The sequence below is a fragment of the Cervus elaphus genome, chromosome 20 (assembly GCF_910594005.1).
Source record: "Cervus elaphus chromosome 20, mCerEla1.1, whole genome shotgun sequence".
Classification (NCBI taxonomy): Eukaryota; Metazoa; Chordata; class Mammalia; order Artiodactyla; family Cervidae; genus Cervus; species Cervus elaphus.
This window is the reverse complement of record NC_057834.1, coordinates 137,575,461-137,603,065: the sequence shown is the minus strand read 5'-3', so window position 1 is coordinate 137,603,065 and position 27,605 is coordinate 137,575,461. Positions and strand designations below refer to the sequence as shown.

Below are 27,605 nucleotides of genomic sequence, written 5' to 3'. Positions count from 1 at the left end.
AGATCATGGCATCTGGTCCCATCACTTCATGGCAAATAGATGGGGAACAATGGAAACAGTGACAGACTTTATTTTGGGGGGCTCCAAAATCACTTCAGATGGTGACTGCAGCCATGAAATTAAAAGATGCTTGCTCCATGGAAGAAAAGCTATGACCAACCTAGACAGCATATTAAAAAGCAGAGACATTACTTTGCCAACAAAGGTCCATTTAGTCAATGCTATGGTTTTTCCAGTAGTCACGTATGGATGTGAGAGTTGGACCATAAAGAAGGCTGAACCCCAAAGAATTGATGTTTTTGAACTGTGGTGCTGGAGAAGATTCTTGAGAGTCCTTTGGACAGCAAGGAGATCCAACCAGTCCATCCTAAAGGAAATCAGTCCTGAATATTCATTGGAAGGACTGATGTTGAAGCTGAAACTCTAATACTTGGGCCCACCTGATGGAAAAAACTGACTTGTTGGAAAAGACCCTGATGCTGGGAAAGACTGAAGGCGGGAGGAGAAGGGGACAACATCGGATGAGATGGTTGGATGGCATCACCGACTCAATGGACATGAGTTTGAGTAAACTCTTGAGAGTTGGTAATGGACAGGGAGGCCTGGCGTGCTGCAGTCCATGGGGTTGCAGAGTTGGACACAACTGAGTGGCTGAACTCAACTCACTCAACCTGTGTACGTCCTGTTCTCTCCAGAAATTATAGCACCAGTCCCCAACATCTTTGGCACCAGAAACCGTTATGGAAAACAATTTTTCCACGGATGGTGGAACGCAGGATGGTGCACACAGGGGTGGTGAGCCTCCTGAGAAGTATGCAACCTAGATCCCTTGCGTGCACAGTTGACAGTAAGGTTTGAGCTCCTATGAGACTCTAATGCCTCTGCTAATCTTATAGCAGGTGGAGCTCAAGTGGAAATGCCAGTGATGGGGAGCAGCTGTAAATACAGGTGAAGCTTTGTTCGCGCACCTGCCGCTCACCTCCTGCTGTGCAGCTAGTTCCTAACAGGCCGCAGGCTAGTCCGGGAGGTTGGGGACCCCTGAGTTATAGAATCTTTTCTCCCCAGTGATTCGGAATCCCACAGTAATGTGTCAGGGCTGGTCACGTGCCATAGTTAGTACTAGCTGATCCTTGTAATCTGGAGACACAGCCTTCATTCTCAGGATTCTCTCGAATTCTTTTCCAGTATCCACTGTTTGAAGTGTATGTTTGTTTTTGGTCCCATTCAGTACTGGTATCTTTTGAGTGTTTCCTTTTAGGCTGGTAAGACTCCTTAAGAAGCCTCCTTCTCCTTTATTTCCTGCCTGGAGGACACGGCCTGTTTCCTGTGCTGAGGACTTTACGTACTGAAGGCTGATGTCTCAGCTCCCAATGGGCTAGGGCAGCAACAAGTGCCCGACTGTGTGCAGTGGAGACTTACAGCTGCTTCCAAACTGGCTTTTGGCCAGTCCTGCTGCTTTCACTCCTCACATCCACTTCTAGAGGTGCCTGGAACTGCCAACCCCATAGCTTCCCGGAGCTCTGCAGTAAAACCAGGTTCTCAACTGTTCTCGTTTCTTTCCTACGAAGTCGTTTTCTCAGGCACTTCTAAGTCACTTACCATTCATCTATTTTCTTGAGAGTTTCCAAAACTTTGTTGCCATTTATAGGCATCCTAGTGGATTGATGCTTTTTTAAAAAATTAAAATTCCCTGTAATTTTAATGGGATTTCAGGAAGGAACTATGATAAACAACCACATGTAGTTATAAGAAGTCTGGGAAGTGAAGACTTTATTCAGAGGATTCAAGTCTCCAGCTATAACTGTGCATTCTGTTATCACAGACACAGACAACAGATAGTGAAGGAGAACCAGCAATCCCTGCCACACAGGCAGCTGGTTTTTGAGACAAAGTGAGGCCATTTTTCAGTAGAGCAGGAGACGTGTACGTCTGCGGGTGGGCCTTGGGGACTGGTGTGAGGAACGAAGGAAATATCTGAAATATTAATAGCAAATACAGAGACGTGTCATGGAGAAATGAATAAATGCTTTATTTAGTTCATTCATTCCCGAAGCTTCACAACTCACCCTCCCACTGTCAAATAAGTCACATATAACACAGTCCCCACCACCTCCCCACCCAAGAGAGCACTGTAGGGACAGTGTCACCATGATGGAAAGTCATGTGTTTCAAACATTTTAGAGGCACTTTCTCTTCAGACTAAAAACCCACTAAATGAAACAGGCTCATCCCAGTTTAAACCTGTGCAACACTATGAGCGCCTCCCTGGAGCACAGGGGCCCCCAAGCAGTGGAGAGAAGCCGCTGAGACTCCCATTTACAGATGCCCCTCTCTGCAAATCATGAGCAGCTCTCCAGAGAGCCACTGCCTCTACCTGAAGTGCATATACAAAGATGTCACGTGATCAATTCTTCTCTCCAATGAGATAAACAGTACACAGAATTAAGGCATTTGGGGGGAGTCAACGGGGAGTAAAGCATTCATTACAGTTACAATAACCTACCAAAGATGTCCATCCCATTTCTGAAAGCGCCTAACCAGGCCCAAGTGCAGCAACAGCCATGGTCCCAGCTGCTGCAGATAAGTGTGGTCACTACCAAAGAGAAAGCAAAGACCCAGGGCTGATGCCAGCGCTCCCACAGCACGTGGGCATGTCACTCCGCACGTGCACAACACCAGACAGAAACCACGGGGGCTGTGCAAACAGTGCAGGGAGGAGCAGGGGTGCTGCTGGCTAAACCACAGCAGCAAACTGAGGTGATGACACACGGGAGAGCCACGCTCAGACACCACACAGACCTGGACATGTGCACACGCACACATCACATGGTAGAGGTCTGAGATCCATGCAACTTAATAAAGAAAGGATCCTCATGCCCTCCAGACACTGAGCAACTATGAGTTAAGGCAACAGAAGCCACCTCCACCCTCGCTCACTTCCCCATCCAACCGTCTCCCTACAACTTACGGCGTATATTCCACAGACCACTGCACTTTAGAACCTGCGTGTCCCTCCCGCGGAATTCTCCGAGGACAGGATCCCACTGACCACTCGTGTGCATTTCAGTCATTTTATTCCACATCAAAGGAGTCAGGTTGGAGGATGGGGAGCGTGAGAAGGGGAGTGAGGCCTAAGTGAGTGAGGGAGAGATGCCAGGCAGCCGAATCAGACACTTCCAGGAGGGAGAGCCGAGCTGGTGGGGCACCCAGACCCCTTTGGCCCGGCTGCTGAGTGCCTGGCAGGCAGCCCCAGGGGCAGGGGAATAGCCTGAGCCCTGGCACCCGAAGGCCCACCCCACCACCAGCGCCAAGCCTTGAGGTGCCTCAGGTGCCCAGGGTAAGCGGCAGCCCCACTGAGGAGCCACGCTAGCTTCCTGGGAGTGTCCTTCGGGGGTGGCCAGAGGCCCACCTCCCAGGGACAGTGCTGTCATTGGCAGACACAAGCACGTGCTCCTGACCCGCCTGGGGACTGCAGGGCCTGTGCCTGGACTACCAGGCAGTGGAGCCATGGGCTCTCCTTCAGCCACAGACAGGCCGCTAGAGACTCCAGGAGGAACTCCTCAGTCATGAACACAGGCTGTAGACAGACTGTGGGTCCCGACACTGGGTCTCAGAGCCTGACCAACTTATAAAAAAGAAGTTCTGGGATCTGAGGAAGGGCAGCCAACATTTTAATCTGCAACCAGGTGCTTATAAAAAAAAACAATGTTGCCCTTTATTATCACCTTCATTACATAAAAGGACATTTTATCACCCAAATTAGGAAGAACATAATCTCAGATTAAAAGACAACCCTCTAAATGGAGTAAACTTGACTTCCTATGTTATTTCACGCGTGTCCCTGCCCTTCTTACCAGTGCAGGAGGCCTGTGTCACGGTCACCATAACTCTCGCTGTCCCCGGGGCACAGAGCCCAGCTGACCAGCAAGGCCACAGGCCGTCAGCACCTCAAAGGCACACCCACTGAGGAGAGGGACCACGTGCACAAAGACAGCCGCTGCTACCTCACCAGGATGGCTCACGTGCCAGTGCTTTCACAGACATTCTCCCGCGTGTCCGCCTGTCCTGCCGTCAGAAGGCGGCCTCCCCAGGGCCGGGCCCGCTCAGGGCCAGGCAGCAGGCAGCTCAGCACAGAAGAGCCTTCTTCTCCAAGGCGGACTTTCCCTGGCTCGGTCCAACCTTGCCTGCAGGCTCCTCTCTTAGACTCCTGCATGACCCTTCCATTTGAAGAGTCAATTCACAGAAGAAAGGGGAAAAATGATGGCACGTAGGCCTGATAACAGAAACATATTCAACATGAGGAAGTTGTACTGAAAAAAAAAAATTGTCCTTTCTTTTTAAAACGTCCTGTTTAACAAGCGCATGTTGACTAAAACTTATCAAACGTCAAAAGAGAACATCAAAACTAAGCATGCCGACCTTGAACCCTTTCCTGGAATACGGCAGGGCATAAATAAATAAATACATAAATACCAGAAATAATATGAAAAGGCACGGATACATATGACATTGAAGGGTTTCGGAAATACATTCGGGAACTCCCACCAGGATGCCAAAGCGGAACCCTCTCCAAGGTCTCAGCGCCGCCCCACATCCCCAGCCCCACCCCCACCCATCCACTGCAGCCGAGGCCGTGAGCACAGGATTCCTTCGGCCCGATGGCCCTCAGGCGCCCCAGGGACAGTGAGGACACTTCTGAGCCAGGCTGGGGGCCCCGGCTCCTGCCCACCGGTCTGTTGTGCCCTGCCCCGTGGGCATGGTGCTCTGGGCCACAACCTCATCACCCAAGTCCACGTTTGCTGGCTACGTGGCAGTGGGCACCCCGGGGCTTGGAGCCTGGGCTTTATAAAGTGCTCTGTGGAGAGAATGACGCCTTCCTAGTCTGAACCCTACCTATCCCTGCCAACAACAGAAAAAGGGAGCTTTAGTAACATGAGGCTCAAAACAAGGAGGAATGGCCTTAAGTATCTAGCTATGCTGTTTTCAGAGTCTTGTCTGGCACGTATGGAATTTCTAACTAGAGGTTGAACCTCAGTTGCTGGGATTCTGAAAAAATTATCTAAAGGCTGGCTGAACACAGAAAGTCAACCTGCCTCTATAAAGGACGACTGGCCCTGAGCCCACCTCGCTCTGGGGTGGTGCGGGGGGGCCCCACTCCCTGGCTCAGTCCTTCCCCAGTCCCAGTCCTCCCCAGTCCCAGTCCTTCCCTGGCCAGGTCTGGGCCAGGCCCAACAATGAGGATCAACTCAGTCCAGTCCTTCTAGAGGACCCCAGAAACAAGTCCTACACTCATCACCCCGCACAGCAGCCTGACAGCCACCCCGCCAGGCCAGCAGGGGGCCCTTGCCTCCATGCAGCCCGACACTCCTGCCTGGCAGCGCCCCTGATGCTGCTTTCCAGGCCTGTGAACAGAGTCACCTCCTACCCCAGGGAGGCTCTGTCCCTAACAAACCCCTGCAGGAAATGCCCACCAGGGCACATAGGGTCCTGCGAGCCTGCAGCACGGCCCCCAGGAAGGGAATCCAGGCCAAAGGGCAGCTGCAGGAGCGTAAAGCGAGGTGAGTGACTGCTCCTGAGACTCCTCTAGCCAGACTGAGAAAGTGACATGACGTGCTGCCTTGCGCCCCAGGGACACTCCCTCCAGTGGTTCCGCCCCCTCTCTGGCGGCTCCGCCCCCTCCTGCGGCTCCAGCTATCCTACAACCCTCCTCTATACCAGGGAGAGCCCTCCCCCAACAGCTGCAATCGAAACCACTGCCCAGAGCTGGTGAGTCCCACCACGAGGGCCACGGGCACACTGTCGCTCTCCCGAACCAAATCCCCGCAGCGCTTGGATCTGGTGGCAAAGGCACCATCAGCCACCTGCTGGCGGCCCCTCCTCTCTCAGGACGCCTCTCCTGCTGCAGGTGGAACCCAGAACTCTGAACGCAACCCACCCAGCAGGTTCGAAGCCAAAAGTGGCAGCATACAGCCCGCTTTTGAGCCTCCAAGGCCGCAGCCTCAGCTTGCAATGAGCTCCAATGGCTGCATCTTCCCTTCTGAATCACTGATGACTTCTCTCCTCTCAGACCTCATTCCTGTGCACATGGGCCAGCCTGGCTTCCAACACACATCCATCCATGCCAGGAGGTGTACTCAGAATTCCTCAATCACGGAAGACCATGACCAGACACTGCCTGTCTGGTCAGTGAAGACACACAATAATGCTGATAATTAAATAAACCCATATCATTTGTTCAACTGTTACAGAAAATCTAAACACAGATGTGAAATCTGCCCATCTCTAAACACTTTCCATGGATCCACCCAATGGTCCTGAGGCCTCAACAAACAGATGTGATTTCCCTGCAAACAGCGGCACCTGGACGCTTCCAAGAGGCAGCCACCGGCCCACCTGTGCCGACATGACACACTCCCGGCCACGCAGCCCTGCCCACAGCTGAGCTGTTGGGTGATAACCCAGATCATCCCTCTCCCTTCCCCCAAACCCCGGCAGGCCACAGGAGACCTCTAACCTCACTGCTATCCCCATTTTCAGTTCTAGAAGCAATTACCAAGACATTAGGTCCAAACAAATGAAGCGCAATCAACCAAACACCAGATGTTCTGTCCACAGGACACCATAGAACTGAAAGCTCTGAACCACCCAGAAGATGAGTGAAGTTTCTATTTCGCAGTGCGTGCACAGACTTCTGTTAGAACTGGCAGTGGATGCTGTTGGACGGTCCTTGGTCCGAGTGGAGGCAGTGGGCCTCCTGAAATCAGTGGACTTCTGGAAGCTCCCCAGAGTGAAATGGCAGAGAACTCGTGAGACTGTTGGCATGATGCTAGGCACAGCTGGGTGTGGTGCTAGGTGTCGAGCTCTGAGCGTTACCTAAAGAGACTGTGAGCACTGCAGGTACTGACCTTGAGACATAAAGCCAACCCAAGTGATCAGGAAACCATCCTTGAATGAAGCCAATTGACACGATGCCCCCACCAGATGGAGAGAACACTGAGGTGGCAAGGAAAGCGTGTGTGTGTAAACATCACATGTTCAACAGAGGAGCTGGGAACACAAACTCACAAGTTCAGGAACTGCATTTCTGTACTCTACTTTTTACAAACTCCCTTTTCATCTGACTGCAGTCAAGCCACCAAGCTGAGAAGTGAACCCAGAAGCAGTCTGGAAGATGCCAGTCCTCTCCACTCAGGACATCAACAGGCCTCCAGCCTCGGCCCCAACTTGCTCACATTTCAAGGCCCACTGCACTAATTTCCAAACAGACTGAGGAAGCACAAAATCAAGTTGTGTAGGAGCCTCCTGGCTGATACTGATAATGACCCCAAGACTGTCCGATGCCCAAACACCTGAGATAGAACACAGTCCAGGGGAACAAAGCCAGTCCTGCTTCACCTGCAGCCAGGCGGGACTCGGCAGCACACGATGTGGTCACGCGGCGAGAGTCGGTGTCAACTTGCACTGCAGGTCACCGCCGCCTCTTCACTGCAATCAACGGCGCTCCAGAATTCTACTCGTAAAGCAGAAACTTTTTTATGGGGTCTGGCAGAGGCAGCGAGGGGATCAGATGGAGGCGGTATTTGCCGAGTGCTCTTCTCACAGCCACGCGGCACAGATTCAGCAGGGACCTGGGGACACCTGGAACGCGGGGGAGGAAAGGCAAAGACAGAGGAAGGGGGGGTTAATACCATTTCTCCCCTATCGCCTCAGACCAGAGGCTGGTGGGGACGGCAGGCAGGACACACCAGTGCTTGCTGCCAGCATCCCAATTTCAGAGGAGAGCTGGCTCTGGTGACAAAGGACTGTTACCTGCTCCTTCATCTGCACAAGGAGCAGAATCTTCACTATCCAAGCATCTGCTCACCTCTGCTGAGTTCCCTAGGCAGAGAAACTAGAGCTGACCACTGCGAGCCCTGACCCTTGCCCTCTGTCAGCCTCTGCTCTTGGTCCACCCCAAAGCTCCAAAGGGGTTTGAGGGGAACAGACCAAGCAACAGAGGAAGGTAGGCTGAGAATTTTACTCTGGGTGAAAAAAAGCCTCACTGTGTCCCTGCCTCGTCAAACAGGCATGAACACAGGCAGCCTAACTATCAGCATAGCTCCAACTGACCAGTAACCAACTCTCAACAGGAGCAAGTTTTAATGACTGGATTAGGGAAAGCCAGTAACAAGAACACAACACACAGAAGTTCTGAAGAGGTAAGGGACTGGGGAAAGGTGGTCAGTCAGATGCCCTCAAGACCCAGGTGGGAAAGAGGCCAGGTGTGGGCAGGTCAGAGGGAGCACCGAGGGTCAACTCCTGAGTCCCGGAGAATGATAACGAGACCAAGCCACGGATCAACCCCAAACTCCCTGTGCATCAACTTAATTCCCTGGCAAAGCCCTTCTTCATAAATAAGAAACCTCAGACTTAATTCTAGCAAAAATCAGGCTTAATTCACAATCCAGAATGATGGTATTTGAGTGGAATTGAAGAAGGGGGAGTGAGGCACCCTAGAGAAGGAAGAACTTGAAATCTATTGTAAAGCAAACACTTAAAAGCCATAAACGCATGAGTGAAAGAATTTCAGATCACAAAGTAGAGAAAAGGAGTAAAGAGAACATAATCCCAGGAACTCTGAGAACATGTATTATTACAGATTCCTTGCTATTAACCCCTGGTGTCCAGGAATTTAAAAAGAAACTAATCTGGAAGACCATTCTAAAAAATTCCTAGTCCTAGCTGAAGGTTCTGACCAAGTGCTAATTAGGAGGTTTTTTTTCACTGCTGCAACTTGGTTCATTCAACCAACTTAAAGAGACTGCCAGGCGGAGCTGAATTAAGGCCACTTACTTCTGGCTTCTTTAAAGACCTGCAGCGCCTCGGGGTCCACCTTCCTCCTGCCTCTCGACTCTGGGCCCAAGGACTCCCACTTGACCAGGTTCAGGTTGGCTCCAAACTCCACCAGCAGGCTGACGAAGGCCGCCTCACAGCCGTGACGCAGGACGGCGTCCATGACACAGCCGGGCGAGCCCCTGTAGAAACCCTGCGTGTTGACAGGGCCGTTGCAGTTGAAGTCCGGGTTCGCCCCCGCCTGCAGCAGCAGCTTGAAGCACTGCAGGTTGTGGTAGGCAGCGCTGATGTACAGCGGGCAGACCACCAAGGAGGTGAGCCGCCGTGAGAAAGGGGGCTGGGCGTCAGGAGTCAGGTGGTGGTTGACGTCGACGTCTGCCCCATACCTGCAGGAAGACACACGGACAGTCAGGCCAGCACCGTCAGCAGATCTCAGCCGCGCCTGCGGGGACAGCCCGATGCCCGAAGCACCGGAGAGTCCCCTGCTTGCAGTGGACCCGTGACTCCCAGCAGGCACCACGGCAGTTCAGAACCTTGGGATCCTCTCACACAAGAAAACTCGTAAGGGAATTCTTTCAAACCTGTGAAGACCCAACAATCCCAAGACTATTTTAACTATGTCAAGCAAAGATAAAGAAGGAAAATCCCCAAATTCATCTTATGCAATTAACAATAGAATAAACCCGAAACCAAACAAAGGTCATACCATAAAGAAAAATTACCAGTGACTTGCACTTAGGAGCATCAACTTACAACCTCCAATAAAATGTCAGCAAAGGGACTCCAAAAACATTAAGAAAGCAACACATGATGACCTCATGGGGGTTATTCCAAGGGTGGTTCGTATATTAGAAACTCTATTAACGTAATCCATCATATTCACAGAACTAAGGAAAAGTTGAGGGATGTGACTGGTGATGGAAGGAAGGTCCAGTGCTGTAAAGAGAAATATTGCATAGGAACCTGGAATGTTAGGTCCATGAATCAAGGCAAATTGGAAGTGGTCAAACAGGAGATGGCAAGAATGAACGCCAACATTTTAGGAATCAGCAAACTAAAATGAACTGGAGGGGGTGAATTTAACTCAGATGACCATTGTATCTACGGCTGTGGACAAGATTCCCTTAGAAAAAATGGAGTACCATCATAGTCAACAAAAGAGTTGGAATTTGCAGTACTTGGATGCAATCTTAAAAATGACAGAATGATCTCTGTTCGTTTCCAAGGCAAACCATGCAATATCACAGTAATCCAAGTCTATGCCCCGACCAGCAATGCTGAAGAAGCTGAAGATGAACAGTTCTATGAAGACCTACAAGACCACCTAGAACTAACACCCAAAAAAGATGTCCTTTTCATTGTAGGGGACTGGAGCAAAACCAGAAAGTCAAGAAACACCTGGAGTAACAGGGAAATTTGGTCTTGGAGTACAAAATGAAGCAGGGCAAAGGCTAATAAGAGTTTTGCCAAGAGAACACACTGGTCATAGCAAACACCCTCTTCCAACAACACAAGAAGACTCTACACATGGACATCACCAGATGGTCAATACCGAAATCAGATTGGTTATATTCTTTGCAGCCAAAGATGGAGAAGCTCTATACAGTCAGCAAAAACAAGACTGGGAACTGACTGTGGCTCAGATCAACTCCTTATTGCCAAATTCAGACTTAAATTGAAGAAAGTAGGGAAAACCACTAGACCATTCAGGTATGACTTAAATCAAATCCCTTACGATTATACAGTGGAAGTGAGAAATAGATTTAAGGGACTAGATCTGACAGAGTGCTGATGAACTATGGACGGAGGTTCATGACGTCGTACAAGAGACAGGGATCAAGACCATCCCCAAGAAAAAGAAATGCAAAAACGCAAAATGGCTGTCTGAGGAGGCTTTACAAATAGCTGTGAGAAGAAGAGAAGTAAAAAGCAAAGGAGAAAAGGAAAGATACACCCATGTGAATACATTAGTTCCAAAGAATAGCAAGGAGAAACAAGAAAGCCTTCCTTGGTGATCAGTGCAAATAGAGGAAAACAATAGAATGAGAAAGACTAGAGATCTCTTCAAGAAAATTAGAGATACCAAGGGAACATTTCATGCAAAGATGGGCTCAATAAAGGACAGAAATGGTATGGACCAAACAGAAGCAGAAGATACTAAGAGGTGGCAAGAATGCACAGAAGAACTGTACAAAATAGATCTTCACAACCCAGATAATCACGATGGTGTGATCACTCACCTAGAGCCAGACATCCTGGAATGTGAAGTCAAGTGGGCCTTAGGAAGCAGCACTATGAACAAAGCTAGTGGAGATGATGGAATTCCAGTTGAGCTATTTCACATCCTAAAAGATGATGCTGTGAAAGTGCTGCACTCAATAGGCCAGCAAATTTGGAAAACTTAGCAGTGGCCACAGGACTGAAAAAGGTCAGTTTTCATTCCACTCCCAAAGAAAGGCAATGCCAAAGAATGCTCAAACTATTGCACAACTGCACTCATCTCACACGCTAGTAAAGTAATGCTCAAAATTCTCCAAGCCAGGCTTCAACAATATGTTAACTGTGAACTTCCAGGTGTTCAAGCTGGATTTAGAAAAGGCAGAGGAACCAGAGATCAAATTGCCAACATCCGCGAGATCACTGAAAAAGCAAGAGTTCCAGAAAAATCTATTTCTGCCTTATTGACTATGCCAAAGCCTTTGACTGTGTGGATCACAACAAACTGTGGAGAATTCTCAAAGAGATGGGAATACCAGACCACCTGACCAGCCTCTTGAGAAATCTGCATGCAGGTCAGGAAGCAACAATTAGAACTTGACATGGAACAACAGACTAATTCCAAACAGGGAAAGGAGTACGTCAAGACTGTAAACTGTCACCCTGCTTATTTAACTTATATGCAGAGTACATCACAAGAAACGCCGTGCTGGAGGAAGCACAAGCTGGAATCAAGAAATCAAGATTGTCGGTAGAAATATCAATAACCTCAGATATGCAGGTGACACCACCCTTATGGCAGAAAGTGAAGAAGAACTAAAGAGCCTCCTGATGAAAGTGAAAAGAGGAGAGTGAAAAAGGTGGCTTAAAGCTCAACATTCAGAAAACTAAGATCATGGCATCCAGTCCCATCACTTCATGGCAAATAGATGGGGAAACAGTGGAAACAGTGGCAGACTTTGCTTTTCTGGGTTCCAAAAATCACTGCAGGTAGTGACTGCAGCCATGAAATTAAAAGACACTTACTCCTTGGCAGAAAGGTTATGACCAACCTAGACAGCATACTAAAAAACAAAGACATTACTTTGCCAACAAAGGTCTGTCCTGTCAAGGCTATGGTTTTTCCAGTAGTCATGTATGGATGTGAGAGTTGAACTATAAAGAAAGCTGAGCACCTATAAAAGCATCAAAATTGATCCTTTTGAACTGTGGTGTTGGAGAAGACTGTAGAGACTCCCTTGGACTGCAAGGAGATCCAACCAGTCCATCCTAAAGGAGATCAAGCCTGAATATTCATTGGAAGGACTAAGGTTGAAGCTGAAACTACAATACTTTGGCCACCTGATGTAAAAAACTGACTCACTGGAAAAGACCCTGATGCTGGGAAAGATTCAAGGTGAGAGGAGAAGGGGACGACAGAGGATAAGATTGTTGGATGGCATCACCAACTCAATGGACATGAGTTTGAGTAAACTTCGGGAGCTGGTGACGAACAGGGAGGCCTGGCGTGCTGCAGCCTATGGGGTCGCAAAGAGCCAGACACGACTGAGCGACTGAACTGAAGGGGAAAAGGCCATAATTCTCTCTCAAACTCAAAAGAGGCATATGACAAAATTCAACACTTAGACATGTTTAAAAACACTTGATAAAATAGAACATGAAGAATACTTCCTTAACATGATGAAAAATATTTCCTCATGCCAGAAGTCAGCATCTCACCTAACGGGCAAACATGAGCAGCAGCTCAGCCAGGAGCAAGACACACGGTCCCACTTTCTGGCCCACTATTTCTAAAGGCGTGTTTTTCTTTTAAAGTATTAGTGTAATTAGACAGAGAAAGCAAATAGCTGATTAAAATTGGAAAGGAAGAGGTATTTTTTCCTATTTACAGAGGACATGACTATGTCTGAAAAGCCCTAAATAATTAATGAAAATACAATTAAGAAGCAATGAAGTAGCAGGTTTTACACCAACAGTCTTTACATATTCAAACAAAAACAAGTTACAAGATAAAGTGACAAATATTTCATTTCTAACAGCAAAATAAACTTTAAAGTGAGATAGCTAAGCATAAATGTAACAGTAAATGTCCAAAGTTTGCATGAGAACTGTATTTTATAATTAGAAAAAAAACATTTTTTTTGAAAGTCACAAAAGCAGACACAAGCAAGAAAAACATACCACAATCTTGGATAACAACACCCAACCTCATTAAGAGATCAGTAAGTTTATTAATACAAATGAAAATACTCTTCCTAGACCTAAATAAGTTGATTATAAATATAAATACATAAAAATAACATCCCTGAAGCTAAATAAGTTGATTATAAAGTTCACTTGGAAGATCAAACAGGACAAGATATAAAAACAAAGTTTTTAACATGAAAATTAAAGAAAAACTTTTTCATGCCAAAAAAACAGCAATAAGTGAAAAAATTGGAGAAAAGGTAACGAACGGTTAACATCCTTACTCTATAAAGACCTTCTGAAAGGAGAAGATCAACAGTCCTACAGGTACATGAGCCAGAGACAGAGGAAAGGATGGTTAGCCTCGCTCATACAGAAACGCAAATTAAAACTACTCAGAGATATCACTTCTTACCTTTCGGACTGCAGAAAATCCAAAAGCTTACTGACCAGGCTTTAAAGAAAAAGGAAGTCCTATCCATTTCTGAGGGTCATACAAAATGGAGCAATCCCTGCAGAGAGAAATCTGTAACATCTGCAAAACTCTGAAAAGCCGTATACACAAGGCAGTTCATTAAAACAGCATCCACAGCAGCTGACAGCAGGTGACAACCCACAGGTTCATCAGGAGGGACTGAGTGATCGGTGGCCAACCCCAGGTGGACCGTCCGACAAGGGACAAGGGGTAGGGCAGGTGCTGCGCTGGGACGGTCTCCAGGTCACTGGCGAGCGAGGAACACAGGACAAGGAGCAAGCAGTGTGCTACCGCCCACCTTGGCATGAAGGCTCCACGATCAACGCGCACATGACACACACCTAGACACACAGGCAGGTCTGCTTAGTTTTCAGTGATGCAAGGATAAACCACAAAACTTCATAAGTGGCTCTGTACAGGGCAGGGATGAACCAGGTGAGGACAAAAGCTAGACTTCTTTTAATACACTTTGTTTTACAGATGTGACTTTGGAACCATGTAAATACACAATGTAAAAAACTAAACAGCAATTCCTAAAAACGGAAAGCAAAAGGAAACACCTTAACCCAACTGTGGGTCCAGCTGATGCCCGTCTGTCCTGCCCACCAAGCTGGCTCTTCTTTCAGGTCCATGGCACATTGAGAGCAGCCAGACTGTTCTGAGCACCAGATTCACCTGCAAGGCCTGCAGCTTCGAGCAGCCCCAGAGGTGGGAGCACTCTCCCCGGCCCTGAACTAACCTTTACAGCTGTCCAGGAACTCCTCTCCTGACTCTCAGAGGCAGCCTGGATGTGAGGGTGAACAGAACACAGGCAGACACAGGAGCCACCTGACCTGGAAACCTCATTATCCACCAGAGCCTTCATGATCCCCTCGAGGCACCTGCCCTTGTCACTGAGCTCAGAGACACCCGAATACATGGCTTTCTATCAGGCATGTAAAGTTCTCTCAGGCCAAGCGCAAACTACCTACTGGTCGTTTCACTCTAAGCAGAGGCCACTGACTACAGCAGGGAGGGTGGCCTGGCTCAGTGTCGGAGTCCAGGCCTAGTCAAGACGGTGCCTGCTAAGGATGCTGCCTGGTGCGGGTGGTGAGGAGCCATGTGTGGGAGGGGCAGGAGCACAGGAACTGGGTACACCGAGGAATAAGAAGCAAGCACATCAGAGGTAAGGGGAGGGCTTCCCCCACGGCCCAGTGGTTAAGACTGCTTCCACCGCAGGGGGTGCAGGTTCGATCCCTGGTTGGGGAAGTTCTACATGCCGTGATGTGTGGCCAAAGGAGGAGGAAAAAGAAAAAGTAAGGAGAACCAGGTCTCTCAATGTCAAAATCATAAATTTGGAGAGGGAGAAAAGCAGGATGACACGGAGCAGCTTCGAGCAGCCCCAGAGGTGGGAGTGCTCTCCCCAGCCCTGAACTAACCTTCATGGCTGTCCAGGTGCTGAACTGGACTAAGGCCTTGGGCTATACTCTTTAACCATTGGTGCATAATGGACACAGGAATGTAGATGGAAATGTGTCCAGTAAGAGGGCCTGCAAGCAGCAACACCGACAAGCAATAACCACTCCCAGTGTCCAGATCTTGGCTTTTCAACATCATTCTCCTTGGAGAAATGACAGAGCCCAGGGCTGAACCAGGCAAAGTACTTATGAGCCTAGGATAAGTTTAACTCCACAGGAAACCATGAGTCGAACATAAATAAATGGATTAAAAATTTGATGAGGAATAAGATACATACATGGTTGCAAAGTACCTATCCACGAAAGTATTTATTAATCACAGAGGGAAAAAGAGGAGCTTCACAACAGAGAAACCTGGCAGACACCGCCCTGGTCAAAGAACAAAAGGGAACGTCAGCAGTACTGGGACCAATGAAACCAGGCGCCACTTGATCGCATGCATGGAGAACAGAGCCTGGCTTCTGAGACCGCCGCCCTGGAGCAAACGCTGGACGGCAGCACTGCGCACGGAGCCCCACCGCCCTCCCAGCCCCAGGACGCCCCACAGATGCTGTCGGCACAGTCTGTCTCATCTGAGGGCAGGAGGGATGACGACGGGGTCCGCCGTGCGGTGCAGGGCTCCAGGGCTTGGTAAACACACAGGCCAACACTCACAGCCCAGCCGGCAAGCCTGTCTCATCATCAGTCTCTTCCCCAGAACCGACAGAGCTGAGGAAGAGCTGAGGCACGCGGACCCACGGGCTCACAGGACAGCCTGCTCCCCCACTGACGCCATGGAGCACCATCAGCCACTACAGATGCACATGTCACCCGTCCTACAAACTGTCCTAGGAGCGACTAGAGAACCATTCTGACACACAAACCAAACCAGGTAGAAACTGCTGCTTCATTTCATACAACCAATTAAGAGACCCAGATTTCAAGCACTGAAATCTTTTTCCTCCTTATTCTTAGGAAGATGTTTTCCAGAATGTTTGTCATTTTGGGCAACACGACAATCTGGTATTAGCTGAGCTGTGGGAAAGACAGCCTTCATCCGCTCATAAAAACGTACTGGCTGGGATCCAGTTAATTTTAATCCTGAGTATTTTCCAAAATTCCCGTACTGCTTTTAATATCGCTTGCCAGGAACCATGGGACAACTGCATAAATCAACATAACTTTTGCACACACAGAAATACCACTCCTTACCTTTATAAAACAAAACACCAAGGGAAATGAGAAGTAACAAAACGGAGGCTGCTTGCAAAGGGATATCAGACCACAACAGTGACAGAGAGCCCTGCCCATGAGGGACAGTGACATAGGGCAGGCAGGAGTTGCGTTTGGATTACACATAGGCTTTGTTCAGTAACTTAACTCCATTCTTCAGAAGTCAATTACCGGGTCACTTAGCACATAGGAAGCTTTACGACAGAACAGTACATGCTCTCGGCGCCTCACAGCACAAGTAACATCCCGTGCTCCGGCAGGGAACAAATGTCTGAATAACGTGTTATCAAGAAGAGCATCTGGGTATGTATCTCAGAGTCAAGCCTGAGGCTAATTCAAAGCAGCAGTGCATCATGAATTGACTCAAGTGCCCCACGGGATTTCTGGAACCAGGACGAAATTTCACGGATTGACCCTATGCCTGTGCTCAGTCGTCAGTTGTGTCTGACTCTTTGCGGATGGTATGTAGCCTGCCAGGCTCCTCTGCCCATGGGGTTTCCCAGGCAGGAATACTGGAGTGGGTTGCCATTTCCTCCTCCAGGAGATCTACCTGACCCATGGATCAAACTCACATCTACTGCACTGGCAGGCGGGTTCTTTATCACTGAAAGTGAAAGTCATTCAGTCGTGTCTGACTCTTTGCGACCCCATGGATATACAGTCCACGGAATTCTCCAGGCCAAAATACTGGAGTGGGTAGCCATTCCCGTCTCCAGGGGATTTTCCCAAATGAGGGCTCGAACCCAGGTCTCCCACAATGAAGACGGATTCTTTACCAGCTGAGCCACAAGGGAAGCCCAAGAATACTGGAGTGGGTAGCCTATCCCTTCTCCAGCGGATCTTCCTGACCCAGGAATCAAACTGGTGTCTCCTGAATTGTAAGCAGATTCTTCACCAGCTGAGCTACCAGCGAAGCCCTGGATTGACCCTACTGGATACATTTCCAAATTAATGACTTACATTCTCCAAGATGCAAAGACATGGGATTGAAGTGGCTTAGACTCTTGGGCTAGAAATCCTTAAAAAGAAAGGGGGCAAAAAGCATTGCATTCCTGTATCCCTCTAACATAACAACCATGTCACCCTCATTTATCTTTCAAAAAGCCAATTCCAGAGCCATGTGATACGTAAAACCTTCTGATATAATAAATCTATTCTCAATACCTATATTTAAAAACCATGTTTTGCACTGGGTTAGATGCCCTCAGAACCCCCCACTGTGGCCTGTAACAATGCTATAGTCCTCCTGCGCAGTCCTTCCTGACACAGACAACCGGCTATATAAACTCCACTCAGTCCAACCACAGAACAAACTGCCTCCAGAGCAAGGGAGGGGAAAGAAAGCATCCGTGGTAGAAAGAACTCACTGGAGCACAGGACTAAAGATGCAATCTCGTCCAAACTGATTAAACGACAATCATTAGTGCAATTAAAGTAAGACCATAAACCATCTAAAACAACAGAAAGGGAAAGCAAAGAAAACACATATCATGGAACACAGACATAAAATAAAGGTATAGTTAACACAGAAAGATAACAGAAACAGACCTAACATCAGCCATGGCAATAATGTTAACTGTATTAAAAAACAAAGAATCCCAGATGGTCAAATAGTAAAAGTGAGCACACAAAGAGTTACTTAAACCCACAAGATTCAAACTAAAAGTGACAGAATGCTATGTAAATGAGCCCTCAATGAAACCAGTGGTTTCCTCTTACTTTCATAAAGGGCATAATCCATAGGCAAGAATTTTTATGAGCCCAATTAGCATCAAAATACAGTAAGCAAAATTATGAGAAATACAAGAGGAAACTGACAAATCACAACAGTAATTAGATACTAACAGACTTCTCTGAATTTGGGGCAGATCCAACAGTTAAAACTGTAAAAAACAGAGACAGGGACTCTGAATAGCATTAACTGAGGCTACAATCTTGTACTATGAAACTACAACACCTGTGGTTTGTACTTTGTTACAAGGATCCACAACAAAGCAGTTTGATATTAAAAAATAATTTTTTAAAAAAAGAATCTTCAACATGAACATTCTATGGTCTGTATTATCTGGGCACAATACAATAAAGTTAAAAGTTCACAGAAGTTTTTATTAAACCAGTAAGAGCCTCAAAACCTATAAAAACAAAGAGGAAATCAACTTCAATTATACCTATTTTACAAGTTTAGCAAAAACAAAGCTCTAGGCAAAGGTAAGTTAATAACCTTAAAAGTTTACATTGTTAATCAAGAAAACAATGAATAAGCATGCAACTCAAAAAGTTAAAGAAAAAGTAAAGTAAGATCAAGGAAAACAGGGAAAAGATAGATAAAAATAGAAATTAACCAGTAAGAAAATAAGAGAACTGATAAAGCTAAGAAGCAACTTTAAAAAGACAAAACAAGATCACCAGCCCAGGATGGACACATGAGACAAGTGCTCGGGGCTGGTGCACTGGAAAGACCCAGAGGGATCGGGTGGAGAGGGAGGTGGGAGGGGGGATCAGGATGGGGAATACATGTAAATCCATAGCTGATTCATGTCAATGTATGGCAAAAACCACTACAATACTGTAAAGTAATTAGCCTCCAACTAATAAAAATAAATGGAAAAAAAATAAATAAAAAGACAAAACAGACAAATCCTGTCACAAGTCTACTTTGAGATCAGGAGAAAATAAGGAATGAGAAGGTGGCTGCAGGCACCGGCAGACAGCCTTGGCCCTGCAGTGGCCGCTATGGGCAGCGGGGCCCAGCCTCTCAGCACTGACCTGATGAGGGCCTTCAGGATGTCCGCCCGGCCCACCCGCGAGGCATGGTAGACAGGCGTGCTGCGGTGGTGTCGGCTTCCATTGGGGTCGGCGCCGGCCTCCAGGAGGATCTGGGCACTCTCCAGGTGCCCGTTCACCACAGCCACGTACAGGGCCGTCTGTCCCTTCACGTCCACCAGGTCCACCTCAGCCCCCTTGCGGATAAGGAAGTCCACGCAGTTCCCGTGGCCCGCGGTGGCGGCGATGCGCAGGGGCGTGCAGGGGAGCCAGCCGCAGCACCACACGGACTTCTCGTTGATGCGGCTGAGAGAGAGCACAGGGAACCAGGCTGGGAGGTGCGGGACAGGCCGGCCGCTCCGCCCTCTCCCGGGTGGCCTGCGAGGCTGGGAGCAGGGGGCAGCCTTCACTTTAAGAACGCCTCCAGGTGCTCCGCTGCAGAAGCCCCCATCCCACGGACAAGGAAACCTGAGGCACAGCTAGACAGCACCGGAGCTAAGAGCGCCAATTTCCGGACATGCCGTCAAAGCTCTGTGCTCTACAAAGAGAAGGGCCTGCCCAGGGAGGGGGCTGCAGGATGGAGGACAGGGCCCCAAGGCCCCTGGTCACCAGCTGCCACCTGGGACAAGGTACAGGTCGGACTGCTCCCCGGGACTCGATATCCCCCCTGGGGCTAGGTGACCACTGTGGTCCTTCCACCTAACACCGCACACATGACGGCCTGCGGGATTCACCACCCTTCCCAGCAGCAGCAGAGGGACATGGTCCAGGCTCAGCCCGCATGGGAAGTGTCACTCAGAGTGAGAGCCCCGTCAAGGAATGCCACGGCCGTGCAGTACACGGGACCCACCACATCACCAGCTGAGGCACACATCACCTCAAGCTCCCAGCTCTGAACAAAGCCCCAGGATCCAGATCACCGAAGCAGTGACCCAGAAACATGCAGCAGGTCAGGGTTCCTCCTTCAGCTGTGACTAGCTTCCACTGGCCAAGGAGGCCAAGGAATGCTCCAAGGACTCATCACCAAAGAAACACATCCCAAAAGAAAAATACCATCAAAACACCAGAGATTCACAGAACCCAATTATTAGAAGAAACAAAAACAGTCCTTGAAAAAGCAATATGAAACTACCTGGTCTAACTGCTAGCTTAACTCTCCTTTATTCTATTGTTATATCTGCAGTACCACAAAAATTTAATGTTTTCTTCGGACTTGAGTCATTGATATCAAATATTCAAGTGCAATCCATCTATTTGTTCTGTATGATGATCCTTTCTGGGTATTTGAAACTTTTTTATTTTTAATAAAATACCCGTTCTAATGAAATGATGCTAAGACATTAGGAGCAGAGGAAGAAACCTATTTCTGTGTTGTTAGAAATCCTCCTCTCAGGAATGACCCACAAAAAGGGTACAAATATCAGTATCAGTACACAAGCATTTCTCCCATCAAATCGCTGCCAGCCTAGGCCTGAAGGGGAAACAGACACACAGAAAAAGCCTGCAGTTTCCAGCTGCAGATGAGCTTCAAACCTATTTGAGACTCCAGCCTCAGACACACAGACAGCCCACAGTCTCTGTGCTCCCCCGGGTGTCTCGAGGAGGGAGATGTGATAGCAAGACTCTGATGCTATTAATCAAGGAAGGGCTTGCACTGGTCACAGGATATGGCAAGGCAACAGGCAGGGCACTATCAACCAAAGGAGCCAGAAGGTGGGCACCCAGATCTCCCTGGGCGATGAGACAGCGGGCCAGAGGCTGAGCCCTGGGCCCTGCAGGCCAATGCCTGAGGCCCTGAGAAGCCAGGGAGAGCATGTCAGGAGTGGGCCGTCAGGAAGGCTGGATACATGGTGGACCCGATGCAATACTTCAAGGAGACTTTCTGTACCCAACTTAGGATAAAAGCCAGACGAGGCTCGCAAAGGGGCAGGGCCGCTGCTGAAAAAGTAACGAGGCTGGCACCAGAGGTAACCTCAGGGAAGCGGACACCCGGACAGCACCAGACGGTCACTGACGGAGCTGGACCTGAACTGGGGTGTCCCCACCCTCCCTCTCTGACTACCGCCCCCAAGCCTGATGGTGCTTCCCTCAGTGCGCTCTGCCCCCACCCTCTGGAGCTGGAAAGCACCAGGGGCTCCGCACCTCGGCAGTGCTCACCTCCGGTAGCTCTCTTCCTGCAGCAGGCTCCGCAGGGTCTGCAGGTCCCCCACATAGGCGGCGTCGTGCAGCCTCGTGTCCTCGCAGTGCTCCAGCGGGTGGTCACAGAACTGCTCCCTCAGCCACTCCTTCAGATTAGGACCTGCACTGAAGAGAGGGGCGCCTGTCAGCTCCAGGCGGCCCTGCCCGGCCCACCAGCAGGGGGCGCCACCCACCCAGGAAAGGGTCAGCCTTCAGTGTGCCCCACTAGTGGCGACCCCACGGACTGCAGCCCGCCAGGCTCCCCTGTCCACAGAACGCTGCAGGCAAGAGTACTGGCGTGGGCTGCCACTCCCTTCTCCAGGGGATTTTCGGACCCAGGGACTGAACCCACGTCTCAGCACTGCAGGCGGTTTCTTTACTGCCTGAGCCACCAGGGGAGCTCTTCCCACCAAGAGGGTGCTCTCCAACTCTCAACAGTACATCATTCCCCTGCCTCCAGAAACTTCCAGAGCCAGAGAGAGGTAGAAAATCTCCCCGAATAAAGCTAGCATGTGCCCAACATCAAACCAGGCAAGAATATAATGTTTAAAACTTTGGCGGGGTGAGGCACCAAAAGAAAAGAGAAGATCCTAAATAATATATTAGCGAAGTGAACTTTAAAATATACATCAAAGTCACCACAGGACTTCCCTGGTGGTCCAGTGCTTAAGACTCCAAACTTCCACCGAAAGGGGCCTGGGTTCCACCTCTGGTCAGGGAACTAAGATCCCACATGCCTCAGTGTGGCCAAAAAATAAAAAATAAGTCACCATAAAATTATTTATTTATTATTCATTAATTATTTATTATTATTTATTTATTATTTATCTAATTTATTCCAAGAATGTCAGTATTGGGGGAAAAAAACATATAATCCTCTCCTACATTACAAAAAGATGCTTGAATTTAGCAAAATTCAATACCAAAAAAAGTACTGCTCCTTATAACACAAATGACTCTGCCATGCTGATCTAGGTAACAGCCTTGCCACATGGGAGTCCCCGTGAGTGACACACATTTTGGTACCTCAGATGGGTACACTTTATTGAATATAAGCTATACCTCAGTAAAAAGGAAAAAATTTTAAAATAAAACGATATAAATAGAAAGCCAGACCAATATAATGAAGACTATAAAACTGAGAAACAACAAAGGCTAGAATGAATGGTGAAAACCACACAGTGTATTTTGATGAGAGTCAATGCTAGGAAAATTTTAAGTGATACCAAATAAATTAAGGGGTTTAACAAATCTCTTTGGGGCCTTTAAACAAGATGTGACTAAAATATTCTAAAGGTTTATTTGGAAATAAAAATAAGAAACACTTTCAGCTTTTTCAGTATGTATGAGAAGACATCTACCCTACTAGACAGTAGAAATTACCTCTCATTAGAATATAAAGATAAATAAAACAATCAACTGCCCAGAAAAGAGCTTAGCATAAATAACATTATATGTAAGAAAGGGGCATCAAAGTAAGTGAGGAATGGGAAGAGTAGTTGCTATAAATGGAATGCTTGTGTCTCCCAAAATGTTCTGCCAAATAATACGCTGGAAGTCCTAACACCCAGGTGATTATTATGGGATAGGTAGGACCTTAGTGGTTAATTAGGTCATGAGGGTGGAGCTGTCATGAATGGGATTAGCACCTTTATAAAAGAGACCCTGAAGAGTTCCATGGCCCTTCTGCCACATGAGGACACAGCAATACGACGGCCATCTATGAACCAGGAAGCCCTCACCAGACACGAAATATGCCAATGCCTTGGTCCTGGACTTACTAGCCACCAGGGCTGTGAAAAATAAATTTCTGTTGTTTGTAAGCCATCCAGTCTATTCTGCTATCACATCCTGAATGGACTAGACCACAAGTACTGTTCACTCTTGAACAATGCAGGTTGGATCTGAAGGGGTCCACTTATACATGGATATTTTTAGCAGTAAATACCACAACACTGCACCGTGGTCGGTGCCTGGTGGAATCCCCAGATGTCCAGGAAACTCAGATGCAGAGGACCCCCAAGTTGTCCCAATGGTCAACTGTAGTCAACAAATTTTGTACAGTGACATACCTACAGCTAACCCTTGAATAGCATGGTCTGAACTACGTGGGTCCACCCACACACCAGTTTTTTTCACTAAAAACACACTATACGACATAATACATGGCTGGCTGAGTTCTCGGATGCAGAACCTCAAATATGGAGGGTCAGCTGTGAAGTCAGAGAAGGATTTCTGACTGTGGCAGAGCTCTGGCAACCCTCTGGGTTGTCAAAGGTCAACTGTAATTGAGCTCTTCACCTCACCGTGGAGCCCTAAATGTCTCCAGATAATTAAGAGTTCTATAAACTTAACTACGCAGACAGGAGGCCGAAGGAAAGAACATGAACTCAGACTGCTTCAACAAGTCCCCACAGTACCAGGTGGCCTAGCATGTGACCCCGCCACAGGTGGGCTCTCCAATCCTGAAGTTCCTTTTCATATCCAAATCAAATGTTTTGAGTACCTACTGTATACAAGGCTGGGCCACAGTACACTCCAGGATTTGACAGTTCATTAGCAGAGGTTAGACACAAAGGCCCCAGGTGGTTGGGCAGAGGAGGGAGGGTACCTCAAGCACCCGCCACGACCCGGCCTCAATAGATCAACAAGAAGGCATCGAGAAGCCCTTGGGCCCCCAGGCCAATCCTCCTCCAGAAGTTATTCTCCACTGAGTTATTCACCAACAGAGTGGAAAAGTTCGAAGGAGGAATAAGATTCAGAAGGTATAAGGAGACTGACACACTTTTGCTAAGTTCTCCTCCAAGCCTCCCTGCGTTGGCCTCTTCCAACCCACCACCTGCCCAGCTCCAGATCCAACATAACTTTAGGTTTGCATTTTTCTGATCAGCTTCTCCAGCGACAATACACCACTTAAGCATCAACCTTGACTCCTCTACTCCCAGGCCGGCAACACAGTAAATGCTAAAACAGCACCGCCTGGACATTAAAGAGTGCCTATGTGTAGGGCAGAGTCAGTCTGCCTTCCACCAGACCATCCTCCACACCAGGAAGCAGCAGGCAACCCTCTTCCTCCTACTTGACACCTCTCAGTCCTTCCCTCACTCTCACAGGAGATGATGTCCAGGACCCTAAGGTCTGGCTGTACCTGGGGCTACTCGATACCAACCAAAGCCTGGGATGGAAAGGGCTTTGTTTGTGTTTTTGTTCACTGGGGTATCAGGTCCTCAATGAACCGTTTATTGGATGAATGAATGGAGGGAACGATGAAAAGTTGCACCTGTCTCCAAATCAACATTATATCTTAAATTCTGGCACATTTAGGAGTAAGGGGTAAAAAAATTCTTAGTTTATTACTAACTAATGAACTCTGTGGAAGGGTGTCTCATTGAATGTGCGTGTACCGACCGCAGCACACAGAAGCGCTTGGTACCCAGAGCCAACTCAAAACAGGCAAGGAGGGGAACCGCCACCCACCCACCCCAGCCCACAGGTTAAGAGGAAGCCGCTCCCAAACGCGAGCAAATGCTCTCCCCCTGCAGATTCACACCTGCACAGCACGAAGATTTCAAGGTGGAGACCCCCAGTCCCGTGGCTATTCTGGGCAGTGGGCGTGAGCCTTTCTAGCCCTCTAAACTAAACTCTGTCGGGGCTGCCTCCCAGGAGGTGGGCAAGGGCCCCTGCAGCGGACCTGCTGTGTCACTGACAGCTCGCTGGGGGTAGCGTTATCGCGTTCCCTTGCCCGTGCTAGGGCTGGAGTCGGAGCAGCATGGAGAAAAGGTCACCCGCCCTCTCAGGGGCTGACCCCTGGGGCTTTCCACACCTCTGGGTGCGCTCAGAACTGGAGAATGACCTACGTCCTCTCTTTACGGTTGGGGGCGGGTTGGGGGTGTCCCCTCCAACCCCACAGGCCAGCGGGCAGTGACCAGGCAAGCTCCACAGGAGGGGAAGCCGAGCACCCGGGCCCCGGCGAGCCGCGCTGACCAGACCCCGGCGGCTCCGTGAGGCCCTGCCGGTCACGAGTCGACGCGGCTTGGGCGCGACGGCCTCGGCTCCCCCAACCCCGCCGCCCCCACCGCCCCCACCGCCCCCACCGCCCCCACCGCCCGGCAGCCGCGCGCGCACGTTACCTGCGGGCGCCGGCCCGGCCCGCCCGCCGCCCTCCGCCATCGGCTCCGGCCTCCGGCCCCTCCGCAGCCACCTCCCCCCTCGCGGCCCGCCTCCGAGCGCGCCCCGCCGGCCGGAACCACTTCCGGAGCCACAGCGCGCGCGACCGCTTCCGGCGCCGCCGGCAGTGGCCGTGCCGGGGACGAGCCCTCCGGCGGGCGCGCGCCTCCCTCAAAGGCTTTTGGAGCCTCCCGCTCCCGCTACGCACGCGACGTGAGGCCCAACGGGCGCCGGCGCCTGGGCGCGCGCTGCCGCGGACGAGCTCTGGGGAATGGGGGTGGGGCGGGGGGGTCGGGGCGAGCTGTCGGAGCCGCGCGCCGTCGGGCCTCGTCAGGGCTGTGTTGGTCCACAGAAGAAGCGGAGGAGTCTGGGAAAACATGCCCGCCTGGGGGCGGGGCCTAATTTGCATCTCCTGGGAACTCGGGTTAGTCGGGCCCGTCCCCGCCCCCACTGGGAGGGCGTGGCCTTCTGCACCGAGAATATGGGCGGGACCGAGGGAGGGTCTAGCTCCGGGTTCGAATCCCAGGGGAGCCAGTCTGATGGGTCAGTGTTCTGGGGTTGCTTCAGTCCTGTCCGACTCTGCGACCCCAAGGACTGTAGCCCGCCAGGCTCCTCTGTCCATGGGATTCTCCAGGCAAGAACACGAGTGGGTTGCCAGGCCCTCCTCCGGGGCATCTTCCCGACCCAGGGATCGAACCCACGTGTCTTAGGTCTCCTGCACTGGCAGGCGGGTTCTGTACCACTAGCCACCCGGGAAGCCTAATTCCTTCCTTGAAGTCAAGGATCTATCTATCAACGTATAGCCCAGTGCCTGACACAAAGTGCTTATTGAATAAATTAGTGAACAAGGTGATCATTTTCTTGCACACTCACTTATTGAAATATTGTCAGACCTGAGTTTTGGTTTGTAAGCATGGATTCCTTTGGCTCCTTCCATGCTTCCCACCCAGTGTGGAGAAGGTCTCCAGCAGAATGGGAGGGGGGAGGGGGAGGGGGGAGGGCAGATGGCTGAGGACAGGTGACACTGGAGACCCCCAGCAGTTGTGCTGTGACCCACTGGCCTGCCCTGCTTTGTGATTACTGGACCAGTTCGGTGTAAGGGGAGCCACAGCAGCGGGGCTGATGATCCCAGGGGGGTTACTCAAATGCACTAGGTGGTACCACCAGGCTGCAGGTCTGCAAGGGTGTTGGCTGGGGGGAAGGGAGCTGCCTCCAGCTCTGTTTGGACTTGATAACACCAGAGAGCACCAGTGTCAGGAGGGCTGGGCGTGGTGCCCACATGCCACGCTCCAGGGAGCCAGGGGCATGTCCAGACCCACCAGGCCTGCACCTCAGAACACCTGGGAGCTTGAAAGACAGGGAAACCTGGAAACAGTTCAAGTGTCCATCAGAGATGTTGAGTAAACAGTGTGGCCTCTCACAGGGTGGGTTATTACTAGCTTTAAAAGGGGAGGAAATCCAAACAGATAGGAGGCCATGCATGAACCTTGAGGACACGATGCTGAGTGAAAGAAGCCAGTCACCAAAGCTGAAGACTGCTGCTTGATTCCACTCACAAGAACTAGAGGAGTCAGTTCATGGAGACAGAAAGTGGATGGTGGAACCAGGGACTGGGGGAAGGGGGAGTTGTTTAATGGGCACAAGTTACAGGTTGGCAAGATGATGACGATCCAGACAGCAGTTGGCTGTACAGCAGTCTGAATGTACTCATTACAGAACTGTACGCTACAGTTAAAATGGTCAAAGGTCCGTCTATTCAAGGCTATGGTTTTCCCAGTAGTCATGTATGGATGTGAGAGCTGGACTATAAAGAAAGCTGAGCGCCGAAGAATTGGTGCTTTTGAACTGTGGTGTTGGAGAAGACTCTTGAGAGTCCCTTGGACTGCAAGGAGGTCAAACCAGTCCATCCTAAAGGATATCAGTTCTGAATATTCATTGAAAGGACTGATGTTGAAGCTGAAACTCCAGTACTTTGGCCACCTGGTGCGAAGAACTGACTCATTTGAAAAGACCCTGATGCTGGGAAAGATTCAAGGTGGGAGGAGAAGGGGACGACAGAAGATGAGATGGTTGTATGGCATCACCGACTCAATGGACATGAGTTTGAATAAACTCCA

At 49.5% G+C, this 27,605-nt stretch overlaps 1 protein-coding gene across 1 annotated transcript; it reads right to left on the bottom strand.

Moving 5' to 3' along the window:
• Nucleotides 1–2,005: 2,005 nt before the first annotated feature.
• ASB1 (ankyrin repeat and SOCS box containing 1) lies at nucleotides 2,006–25,626 on the bottom strand. The gene is made up of 5 exons (XM_043876846.1): nucleotides 25,452–25,626; nucleotides 21,301–21,442; nucleotides 19,147–19,449; nucleotides 8,833–9,218; nucleotides 2,006–7,638 (listed from the first exon to the last, which is right to left on the bottom strand). The coding sequence occupies exons 1-5, from the start codon at nucleotides 25,489–25,491 to the stop codon at nucleotides 7,511–7,513; spliced, it is 999 nt and encodes a 332-aa protein (XP_043732781.1). The 5' UTR covers nucleotides 25,492–25,626; the 3' UTR covers nucleotides 2,006–7,510.
• Nucleotides 25,627–27,605: the final 1,979 nt, after the last annotated feature.

What these genes read in the sequence shown, in the direction of transcription:
- ASB1 (XM_043876846.1), bottom strand. Translation starts at nt 25,491, where the DNA reads ATGGCGGAGGGCGGCGGGCGGGCCGGGCCGGCGCCCGCAG. An exon ending in CAGGAAGAGAGCTACCGGAG is followed by an intron (nt 19,450 to 21,300) that starts GTGAGCACTGCC and finishes GCTCTCTCTCAG; the next exon opens with CCGCATCAACGAGAAGTCCG. An exon ending in GGTCTTTAAAGAAGCCAGAA is followed by an intron (nt 7,639 to 8,832) that starts GTAAGTGGCCTT and finishes CCCGCGTTCCAG; the next exon opens with GTGTCCCCAGGTCCCTGCTG.